Source organism: Galeopterus variegatus, unplaced genomic scaffold, assembly GCF_000696425.1.
Source record: "Galeopterus variegatus unplaced genomic scaffold, G_variegatus-3.0.2 Scaffold88, whole genome shotgun sequence".
Taxonomy (NCBI): domain Eukaryota; kingdom Metazoa; phylum Chordata; class Mammalia; order Dermoptera; family Cynocephalidae; genus Galeopterus; species Galeopterus variegatus.
Genome location: NW_007726199.1, coordinates 203,011 through 215,456, shown reverse-complemented (window position 1 = coordinate 215,456; position 12,446 = coordinate 203,011). Strand labels below are relative to the sequence as shown.

Here is a 12,446-nt window from a genome sequence, read left to right as displayed (position 1 = left end):
GCTCCTGGGTATCTTCATGGTGATGAATAAATTATACTCACTTTCCCTTCCCCAACTGGCTCTTGAGCTATTTTTTTTCCCTCCATTAGTTTATTGTCCCCCGTTCTCAGCCAAAGGGAAGACTGTTCACAGAGCATTGCGTGTGCTGTCTCCTTCTAGGGATGGCATATGGCTTCATTATTATAAACCTGAAAGAAAGAGTGTGCTGAACAAAGAACAACTTTAGATGCATACTTAAACCTTAAAAAAAATCTAAATGTGCCTTTTCTTTAAGGTAATTGCAATCTTAGCTTATGACAACTGCATACATCTTGGTGTATTTGATGTTTTTCACTTTTCCTTTACAGACAGTTGTGATCTCCTTGTACCAAAATCTGGTTATTTTTAATATCATTGTTTCTGTTGTGAAGGGAATTACAGCACCTTATGGTCAAACAATTAACATCAACTTTTGAGTTCTCAATACTATTCATAGTGTTAGTCAGCTCAGGCTGCCATAATAAAATACCACAGCCTGGGTGGTTTCAGCCACAGAAGTTTGTTTTCCTACAATTCTGGAGACTGGAAGTCCAAGATCAAGGTGCTGGAAGAGTTGCTGTCTTGTGAAGACTGTGTCTTTGGGTTGCAGACAGAGCCTTCTTGCTGTGTTCTCATAGGGTGGAGAGAGAGCAAGTGAGCAAGCTCTCTGGTGTCTCCTGTTACAAAGGCACAAATTTCACTGGACAGGGGCCCCACTTTTGAGCTCATCTAACCCTAAATACCTCCCAAAGGCCCCATCTCTAAATACCATCCCATTGGGGATTAGGGCTTCAATATAAGAATTTTGGGGACATAATTCAGTCCATAGCATATAGCTCAGGTCTAAGTGGGGTTTAAGTATTGGCTGAAGTATGCACCGAACTTTCTCAGTTGCACTTACTAAAGAATCTTCTATTTGAATGAATGAATATTTTTCACAATTTATAATTCTTATGGCATTTATTCGCATTTATTTTATATTCTTCTTAATAATGCAAGTATGTGGAAGATAGTTTACAGTTAAAATGTACCTAAGAGTAAAATAATACCTTTAAAAAGTTATTTTCACAGAGGTTTTTTTTCTAATGCAGATTCTTTTCTTCATTAATAGTTAATGAATTTCTAAACAGCCCAGCACTGTTTTCAAATCTTTATGTAATATAGAGAAACTACCCACCCTCACTGAGAATAATACATATTTTAGCAAACAACAGTTTGTGCTAAAGACATACTTTAAAACAACTTTACATATTGAAATTATTATTTCTGTCTAGAGGATGGATGAATTTCTTAACTATGAAACTGTAAGGAACCAGGTGTTTGTCTATAAGAAATGCTGTAGAGAGCTGTTTCAATAGCTGCCACAAAATACCCAATCAAACTCAAAAAGCATAAATGGAGATGGAAGAGTGAGAATAGAAAATAGTCTTAAAGCCCTTTGTTTGAGTGCTATTGGTGTGCTTTCTATTTTTTTTTTAAAGTTCTTGGACACTCCCACTGCCAAACCAGTTTTTATCTTTTGTGTCTACTGTAGGTATATTGTTGATTAAGAAGGTTTTTTGCTATTTTTCTTGTTTCTAGGTTTAAAGCTGCTTGGACTGTGCAACAATTTTAGGGGTCCATACATTTCTGTAGTGAGCTTCTATATAAAAAGTTAGTGCTCTATGTCTAGATGAAATATTCTGTCTTATTACAGTATCTTTGCTTGTGTGCACTTACTATGTTAACGTATATATATGTTTATTTTATTTCAGTGCTTATCTGCTGAAGAGATCTTTTCCCTTCATGGCTTTTCAAATGCTACCCAAATAACCAGCTCAAACTTCTCTGTGATCTGTCCAGCAATCTTACAGCAATTGAACTTTCACCCTTGTGAGGATCAGCCCAAACCCAAAACAAAACCAAGTCCTTCAGAAGGTATATTGGAAGCATTTTCTCTCATTTATTTGAAAAGTCTGTGAGCCAGTGTGAAATGAAGTTAACATACCTCTTTTTGTGCTTTATTGCTTTTAATTAATCTACATAGAACTTCTTGGTAAAATACTTATATTCTGAAAGTATTTATAATAAGAATAATTAGAGCTCATCTAAGCTTCATAGTTGTGCTCTTCTGTTTTGTAGATTCAATTATACTTAGTACCACTGAAAAACTTTATAAAACTCAATTCTTGATTTTAAACAACATTTTATGCTGTGCATATTGGATTGCACATCAACTATTTGGCTTAAAATTGACCAGTTAATTAATTCCATTACCTTTTGCTTATCATATTATTTTACAACTTGTCAGTTTATCTGCAATTGTCGGTGAAAGTACAACAGAACTAGTATGCTTCTAGAAATTTTAAGGGACTCAATTATTACTGTTTAAATGTTCATAGATGAAAGGAAATGCCAGCAACTATTTTAAGTGTCTATAATGGTATTGCCATAAATACTGAATTTTTAAGGAATAATCTGCTGTAAAGAAATTTTGAAATAAAAGAAAACAAATATGTGCTTAATATATAGTTCACACACTTAACCATGTGGGAGAGTACTTTCACCAGTGAGATAAACCAGTTGTTCCCAGGTTCTGTCAGCTATACGCAATTTCTCAGTATCCCCAAATTTTTAACTTTCCCCCATGAGTATTTTAATTTTAATTTTTTCATTCATTTTTTCACTCAATAAATATTTATTGAAAGTCATGCAAGCACTTTTTAGTCAGTAGTGAACAAGAAAAAAAATTGCATGTTCTCTTAGAGTTTATAATGTGGTGGAGAAGAGAGATTATAAACATTTAAACAAAGGAGCAAGCAAATAACATAGTTTCAGAGTGATACGTGCTAAGAAGAAAATAAAGTAGGTAAGGGACAGAAGGTGATGGCAGGTGAGTGTGATTTTAGATAGGTCAAGGGAGCTCTCTTTAATGAGATTCCAGCTGAGCAGGGGCCTGACGAGAAGGAGAGGGCATGGCAAGGTCTTCTCTGTGGGAAAGTGTTCTTGGTCAAGGGAACAGAACATGGGAATGAGGTTGGCATGAGCTAGGAGCAGCAAGGAGGCCTATGTGTCTGGAGACTAGTGAGCAGGAGGAAGAGGAAAAGGAGATGATAACCCTGGGGTAGACCGAGGCCAGACAGGGAAGGCCTTGTAGGAGGTGGTACCTTGATTAGATTTTATTCTGAGTGTAAAATGAAGCCACCATAGGGTTCTAAACAGGGGAGTGCCATGAATTTGTTTGAATCTGTAAAAGTGTTCTACCTACAGTTTGAAGAATAGATTTGTAACGGGGCAAGAGTGGAAGCAAGGACATTGGTCAGGAGGCTATTGCCAGGGGCTGGTGCTCAAGATGATGGGGACTTGGACTGAGGCGGGAGAAGTAGAAGTGGGTAGAAGTGGTCAAATTCAGGATGGGTTTTGCAGATTGTGCTAAATGGCTTGCCTCTGGATTGGATGGGGGAGGGGGGAAAACGAGTCAAGATTTGAGTTAGAGAAACTGGAGAGATAGCTGTGCCACTTCCCGGGATTGGAAAAGACTGGGGAGGAACCATTTATTTTGGAGGAAGGGAGCGGTGAGGATCAAGAATATAATTTTTGACAGTCACTTTGAGACACTGACATAGACCCCCAAGTGGAGATGTTGATGTCCAGTAGGTGGTGGCACATGCCCATTTGGAGCTCAGAGGAGAGGTCGAGGCTGAAGATTTGTCATCTTAGAGATGACATTTAAAGATGCTGGTCTGAGGGAGCTCATCTGACATGAGTATAGATAAAGGATACAAAGAGAGTAAAGAGAGAGAAGAAAAGGGAAGAATCAACAAAGGAAGTGCTTATCTTACTTTTGGATTCCTTTGTGTACGTATTCTTTGACTCCTCTATATATGAATAACAACAATAACAATGACAATAATAATAATAATAATAGCCACTTCTTTTGTAGTACTTACTATGTAACAGGCTCTGTTCCAAGGACTTTGCATATATTATAACTATATGATGTAGGCACTACTATTCCTTTTTTGCAACCAAGAAAACTGAGATATAGAGAGTTCAAAGTCATTTGCTCAAAATTACACAACTTGCTTGTGGTACAGCCAGATTGAACCCAGGTTATCTTGACTTCAGAACCCATGTTCTCATTTATAGTCTATATTTATATATACAAAGAATAGAAATCACCAAGAATATTGTATCAATATAATTAGCAACTTTGTGAATAACAATAATTTTGATTTTGAAATAATAGCAATTTTGAACAATTGCTGTTTATTCGGGCAAATATTTTTGGTAGAGTTTGTTTATATTTCTACAAGCCTGTTTAAATATATGAAGTTACAAGATCAGAAAGGCACCAAATATTTGGACAGAGGATCCAATAAGGAGGGAAATGCCTCTTAGGGTGCCTATTATCTTAGGAATTGAAATGGGGCTGGAGTAGGGTGGGAGAAGATATGGAAAATTTTCTGGGGAGTTAGGGAAACTAGCAGAGTACTTCTTACTACTAATCTAAGATGTTTAATTTGGCAATATATTGCCTTTTTAGATGTGATAACATAATTATTTATTTTAGTGCAGCTGTATGATCTTGAGTGACTTACTTAATGTCTCTATGCCTCAGTGACCTCATCTGTAAAATGGATATATACTAATAGTACCTTCCTCATAGAGTTGTTGGGAGTAACTGATGAGTTTTATATGTAAGTGCCTAGAACAGAGCCGGGCGCAGGGTAAGAATATGTCTTTGATCTTCTTAAACTTGTGTTCATAAGTTCACCCCATTCTCTTCTCCTGTATAATACTCTTCTTTTCCTACAAAGAAATGATATTTAAAAATAATTAAATGCACTGGATTCTTAATGTAACAGTTCATTTAATACAGAGTCAAATCTGAGCTTGTCCAAAGGAATGAAAAACCAAAGTAAAAGCAGTCTAAAGGGTTCATGAGGCAAGAATTTTATGAACATGCTTACATTGACATTTTAAAGGGCAACGAAGTAGTTTCATTTCTCAGAGAACTTACATTTTGTGATATTTAAAGTTGCCTTTCAGGTGCCTTATAAAATCATATTGGTGAGGGCAGTAAACGGAAGGTAAATTAAATTCTGCAGGAGAGAAATTAATTACATTTTAGCAATAATTTAATGGTCGAAAATTGCCTCTTTTTTTGATGATGTCACAGAACACTGTTTAATTCAATTAACAGAATTATAGAATTATAGATAAGAGTAATAGAACTTTACTTGAGGCATCCTTGAAGATTATATTGTTCATCTCCATAATAAAACCGGTGACATACGTTTAAGCTCCAGAGAGGGTAAGTGGCTCCCTGTAGGTACAACACCTGAGGTGGGATGACAGCCCAGGGCTCCTGAGTCCTAATTTGTTGCTCTTTTCAAGGGACAGAAGGTGACAGCAGGTGAGTGTGATTTTGGATAGGTCAAGGGAGCTCTCTTTAATGAGATTCCAGCTGAGCAGGGTCCTGACGAGAAGGAGAGGGCATGGCAAGGTCTTCTCTGTGGGAAAGTGTTCTTGGTCGAGGGAACAGAACATGGGAATGAGGTCTTGGTTCTTGGTCGAGGGAACAGAACATAACAATGAACTAAATGAACCAAAATTTATATGACGGTCTGCTTACTAATATTTTTGTAGTAATAATAAACAGCATTTATTTAAAACTTGCTATATATTCCAGGGACAACATTAATTGGTTTTATTTTATTCTTGTAAAAACTCTATGAAATAGGAGCTATTTTTTATCTATATTTTAAATATGAGAAAACTAAAGTTTAGCAATGGAAGCAATGTAAGATGCCAACAAAGGGAAGACCTGGGATTTGAATACAAATTCTCCAACTCCACAACTCACACTGTTAACCGCCATTCTGTACAGCTTCTTGTTGGAGGAGGGCCAGGTAGAAATGGAAGTTTAGGCTTTCGAAGATTTGTAAAATGGGAATCATATTAGAACCATGTTTTCTCATCTGTAAAATGGGGATATTAATAGTACCTATCTCACAGGGTTGTTGTGTGAATTAAATGAGTCAAAACAGGTGAAATTCTTAAAAGAATCTTAACTCACAGTGGATATTCCATAAATGGTGATTATTGTCACTAATATTCCTTAGAAATCTATTAAAATCTTTCAGAGTTCACATAGAGGCAGAAAGTACCCTCTCTGAAACAGATCATTAGAGGAAGTCTTATGTGGATATAGAGAGGTCCAAGGAATATTTTCATACCAAATCATTCTTTGGTGCTCCAGTTGAGTGGAAAAATGGATGTTTCCCCCCTGAATAATGTTCTAACAATACAAGAAGGGGAAACAATACAGTATGCATACAGTGTGAAGATTTGCACTCCCACAGTTCCCCACGTGTGGTGCTAATGTGTATAAGGGCAAGGAAGGTTGGAAAGAATGCACAGGCAGATGAGTCGGCATTTTTTTCTTCTCTCTCTCTCTCTCTCTCTCTCTCTCTCTTTTTTTCTGTGGCTGGCTGGGATGGGGATCCAAACCCTTGACCTTGATGTTATAAGTGCCATGCTTTCCCAAGTGAGCTAACAAACCAAATGGGCATTTTTTTTTTTTTGACAGAATTCTGGGCTGCACCTTGAAATAGAGCATTCATTAATTCAGTTAACAAGAAATTTGTGTTATTTGCTGGCACTGAGGATGAATAAAACATAGTCCATCTCCTTAAAATCTCACAGTTCAAATGATGTAGATAAATATATAAATGATAAAATTATTATAACACACATGAAACGTTAGTTGGAGCAGTTAGCTTCAAAGAGCTATGGGAATCTTGATACACAAGGGGCTGCTTCTTACGGGAACCAGGGAAGCTTCATAGAGGAGGTCTTTGAGTTGGTTGGAGAGCCACAGATGATTTTCTCAGGCAGGATAGAAAGGTGTTTCCAGACAGAACCACAAGTGTAAAGGTAATACTGTGTTGGGAAAACTTTGTGTTTGGGTAAAGGCTGTGTTGAGAAAGGGGTAAATAACACTGGAGAGGTTGTGTGGGTGTCAATAAAGGGCATGAAGGGGAATGAGATGATTGCTTTTGTGATTTAGTTTAAGTCTGGAGGCCGTGTCAACTAGGGGGCAGGGATACCAGATAGAAAGCTGTCAAAATACATCAGATGAGGGGGTGAGAGATGATGAGGGCCTGAACTCAAGGCGCCGGCAGTGAACATAGGGAAACTGGAGGTGAGAGACATCTGAAGCAGAATTGATAGGGTTTGGTCCCCCACTGTCTGTGGAATTGACTGGTGGAGAGTGAGAAACTGAATGGGCCCTAAGTTTCTGCTCTTTATGGAGGTAGTGAACAAGGATATTGGAGCAAGAGTTCTCAGGGAAGCTGGTGAGTTTAATATGTGTATGTTGCTTTGCCTCTATTTGGTACTAAAATTTCTTTTGCTTTTTTATTTTAGTTTTCAACATTGGTATATCTTGTCTACCCAATGAGATGATAAATATTTGTTGATTGAATGAATACATGTCGGCTAGTGATGGGATAGAAGGCTGTGTTAACAGAAAATACATGTAGACATACCACAGAACGTGTGGGATTGAGAACTTTCTCTCAGTGGAAAGTCCAAGGGGAGTAGGTAATATTGTTTTAGGTTATAAGGTAATAGATAGGAATGTGGTGACTGTTGGATGACTTTGTAGGGCATGGCCAGGATCTGGAATTGATAGGAAAATGTCTGGAGAAGATAAAGTCATCACGGTCAGTGCTGTCATGTGTCTTGAGGTTGAATAGTACCATTTATTATCTGTCCTTTCCATTTGGTACTTAGCACAGGCTACATTGTATCACTGTGTGTTTCTCTGTGTGTGTGTGTGTGTGTGTGTGTGTGTTCATGTGCACACACACACATTCCAGCTCCCCGAGTAGAAGATTACAAGCTCTCTGTTGGCAAGAACCTTGATTTGATCCAAATCCCAAGTTCAGTGAACATTTGCTATGTTTATTTATTTGTAGACAGAATTGCTTGGACTAGAATAATAGTGAGCAATTTTGTATTCATGAGTTATAATTCAGGGTGGAATTTTTAGTTTTGTTGAGTCCCTTGGGCTTTTTACAAACTAGATTACCTCTACAGAAGTAATGAAGCATAGTGGTAAAAAATGTGGCCCGGGAGCTGGACTGTCTGAGCTCCAAATCCAGCTTTCTGTCCATGTGACTTGGCAGCTTATTTGCACTCCCTGTGCCTTGGTTTCCTCAACTATATGAGGGAGGTAATAGTACTTATCTCACAGTTTTGTGAGGATCAAATGAGTTCATACATGTTGATCACTGAGCACGGTGCCTGGCCTGAGGCAAAGGCTGACTGAGCCTTAGGTGTTACTAGCGTGCTCTGCTGTTAGTGCCAGTAAGAAAAGTGGCCCAACACCTAAAAATGTTTTCTGGCTGTTTTAAAGAAGTGGCAGTGTAGAGGTCGCTTCCTTATCTTTTCCACTGTACCTTGTGCATGGTGTGTGGGGCCACAGGCAAGTCACATGCTACACAGTTCCAGGGGCTGTACTGTATCTCAGCCTGCACTGTTGTAGGTGACTGTCTTGGGTATGTTTCACTTGCATTCTTATTATTTTTTGCTTCTTTTTGGTGGCTGGCTGGTAAGAGGATCTGAACTCTTGACATTGGTGCTATCAGCACCATGCTCTCCCAATTGAGCTAACCGGCCAGCCCCACTTACATTCCTGTTTTTTTCTTAAACCAACCCCTCCAGGATCAAGATGGGGAAACTGAGATCCAAAGTAATAGGTCACACACACTGTTAGCTGTAGAGGAGCACTCGTTCATTACACTCTAAGCAACATTTAATGAGTACCTATTGGGCATCAGGTGCTGGGCATGGGAGATGAAAATGTACCACCTCCTTCTGTCACCAGCATCTCCTCTATTGGGACATGCTGCCTGAATCTGGGCCCGGCAGGGCGAGTTGTGCGCTGCAGCTGCTCCCTGCTGCCCCACGTGCTGGCTTTTTCAGTGCTCATCTGGCTCCAGACCCCTGAGGCCCCAGCGGGGGCTGAGATGCTGCTGCCTTCTCTACGGAGGTGCTGTCCTCAGGAGTCTGCAGACAAATGATTATGAAAGCTCAGTGTGTCGGCAGCTATTGTCACCTTGAAGCTAATCCATCCTGACCCATGTCTACTCCTGCCCTCCACCCACCATTCCACACCTTTTCCCTGAAACTCATAATGCCTTTGTATTCCTCCGAAAGGCTGAGTTTCTACTAGGCCTTGAGCCACAGGTGAAACTAGGTGGGCTTGGAGTCTGTGGACCTCAGATTATTTGTCACTATTCCAGATGTTCCAAAATCCTGGTAAGGTAAAAAAAAAACTCTTTGATCCTGCAATGATGATTTTGGAATGATTAAAACATAGGCAGTGCTTCTATTACGATCAATGTTTACTGTGTTGTATTTAAGTTCTCAGTTTTCTATATAATTTTCATTGAGAAGATTTTGTTGTTTTGAAGAAGGCATGTATTTCAAGTGTTTAAAGAATACATTTGTTTCAAGCTTAATGTACAGGAAGACTTCCTTTGGCTCCTTTGCTCTGATTAATTTCTGTTCTCTTTTCCCTCTGACTCACAGTTTGGGGATATGGATTCCTGTCAGTGACAATCATTAATCTGGCATCTCTACTTGGACTGATTTTGACTCCGTTGATAAACAAATCTTATTTCCCAAAGATTTTGACCTATTTTGTGGGGCTGGCTATTGGGACTCTTTTTTCAAATGCAATTTTCCAACTTATTCCAGAGGTAAGGATGTGGGGTATTTGTTTCTGTGAATAATTTTTGCTTTTAAATGTTTTAGCACTTTGTACACTTTTAGCCTCCATAATTCTTACAGTATTTTATAGTCTAGTTTATGGTGTTTCAGGTAAAAAAGCTGAATCACAGTGAATGTAAAAGCTTGTCCCAAGCTGCAGTGGATGTCAGTGTCAGAGACAAAATTAACATTCTAGGAGGCCAGCTACCAGGACGTGTTCAGACAGCTCTGGGACACCTCTGAGGGCCATAAAACCTGATTCTGTCTTGCATTTGGCAAATTTAATTTTTCTACACACAGTTTCATTATTTATTTATTTATTTTTAAAGAGCATGCAACGTCAAGTTTACTGAAGATATACCACAAAATCCCCTCCTATATTTACTACAGTTGTAGAAGACTAGAGGATAAACCTTTTCATTTATTTTTATTTTTGACTGTGGGAAAAAAAAATCAATTGAGGGTCAGTAAATAAACAGCAGCTTTTTTTTCCTTTTGATAAAATATGTTATTCATATGGCATTGGCTATAGTGCACTGTTCACTTAGTCAACAAATAATATGTGTGGTTTATTTCAAATCTATTACGTAGCCATATAAGGAAGAGAAATAGAGGAAAAGAGATGGAACATCAGAGAGGAGAGGAAAGAGAAAGAGACACTAGGAGGAGGCAGCCACAAAAGGGAACTAGAGAAATATATGTATCATGGGCTCTATCTCCCCACCCATCACCTACACACACAGAGGGAGAGACAAGCCCTAAACAAAGAGAAAGTATTTCAGGGAGTACCACCCTCATCTCATGAGTTTTAGAATACTATAACAAAAGCTTCTTTTAGTTTTCACAGCTATATATGAAAATGGGGGTATAACTTCTTAAAGTTATAGACTTATTATTATTATTCTTTGATCTAGAAAGAACCTAGGAGAATATCTACTTCAAACCCTCAATTGTACAGATGGAAAAAATTAAGATCCAGGGGGATTAAATGACTTGATTATAGCCATACAATTGGCAAGTCACAAAGCTAGGATGACAATACAGATTGTTTGATTAAAAAACATTATATATAATATATTTAATATAATACAATATCATATGTATATGCATTTATTATCGTGTCTGCTTTGTGGGACAAATTAAATTAAACTGATATTGTATGTGGACTGGAGAGTCTATGTTTAGGATTTTAAGGTTTTCTATTTTATCAAAAAAATGTAGTGATATAAAGAATCTGCCTTTGTAATAATATCTCAGATTTCCATATAGATTTATTTATTTTTTTGGCAACATTTTTTCCCTTTTGTTATTTTATTTTCATAACCTCTGTGTTAAGTATTTTCATGCCATTTTTGCAGTGTATAAACAGGCACAGAGAAGTCACTCAAATGGAGATGTGGCTGTGAGGACTCCCCAGAGGCAGACATAGGACAAGAGCCTGGCTGTCTTCTATTCTGCTTTGGAGGGGAGGTGTATGATGTGTAGAATGGTGTGAAGTTGTGGCTTTTCACATTACTCTCTCCTACTTTATTTATTAGTGTATGTTTCTTGTCTGTTAGGGACACCTTGACTCTGTATCTTCAAATGCCACCTCTTGTCCTTTAAACAATGAATTATTTCATTTTCATCGTTTTGTGTGTATGTGTGTGTGTGCATGTGTGTGACGGGTAGCAATCTTAATTCTTTTCTTTTTATTCTTGGGCCCTGTCCTTGACTTATTTATCTTCTTAGGACTTATCAGGATTTTCTAGGTACAAGAGAATCTCTCTTGAGAAAACAGTAACCCAAGTGGCCTGCCATATTTGCTTTAAAATTTTGACTCTGGATATCATGGGGAACTATATTACTTTTAGAGAAAGTGGGTAATCAACATTTCATTTATCATTATTATGTAGACCTAATATTATCTTCTAAAGATGGGAATCAGTGCTGCTGCTTTTTATCTACTAAAAGTTTACTCTTTCAAGGCAATTATTGCTTTAGGTGTCATAGATAGGCAACTGTAAGATCCTCTGGTGGCTTTATTTAATGGGACTTCTGGTTATAAAATTTCTGTGCCGTCCCATACAGTTTGGTTACTCAAATTTCAGAGTTTTTGTTTTGTGATTTTGACAGATAAATTCCACATATTACCTGGATGTGAATATGGACTTAGAACTTTGGTGAAAATTATATATTAAGAAATTATCGTATTCCTGAAATCAACTTAAATTACTTGGTTTTACCTGAATTGCTTTTGCTTTTTTTTTTTTTGGACTTAGAACTTAGGTAAAAATTATATATTAAGAAATTATTGTATTCCTGAAATCAACTTAAATTACTTGGTTTTACCTGAATTGCTTTTGCTTTTTTTTTTTTCTTTCTCAGGCATTTGGATTTGATCCCAAAGTCGACAACTATATTGAGAAGGCAGTTGCTGTGTTTGGTGGATTTTACATATTTTTCTTTTTTGAAAGAATGCTTAAGATGTTATTAAAGACATATGGTCAGGTAAATGGACTTTATTTAAAATATTTGATATTTTACTTCCAAAAGCTACTTTATATAGGCAAATAAAGGCAGGTATTTTATTCTTAGAATTATGTGAACATTTCAATTATTATACTTGTGAATGTGAGAATTTAAAGACTCAGGATATTGACAAATATAAGAGAAATATTTTG

At 37.4% G+C, this 12,446-nt stretch overlaps 1 protein-coding gene across 1 annotated transcript in view; it reads left to right on the top strand.

Moving 5' to 3' along the window:
• SLC39A8 (solute carrier family 39 (zinc transporter), member 8) overlaps positions 1-12,446 on the top strand; it is a 75,741-nt gene that overhangs the window by 20,640 nt on the left and 42,655 nt on the right. The window contains exons 2-4 of the mRNA XM_008580942.1: positions 1,773-1,935; positions 9,604-9,773; positions 12,151-12,273. Coding sequence (XP_008579164.1) covers positions 1,773-1,935; positions 9,604-9,773; positions 12,151-12,273 — 456 coding nt within the window. The remainder of the gene's footprint in view (positions 1-1,772; positions 1,936-9,603; positions 9,774-12,150; positions 12,274-12,446) is intronic.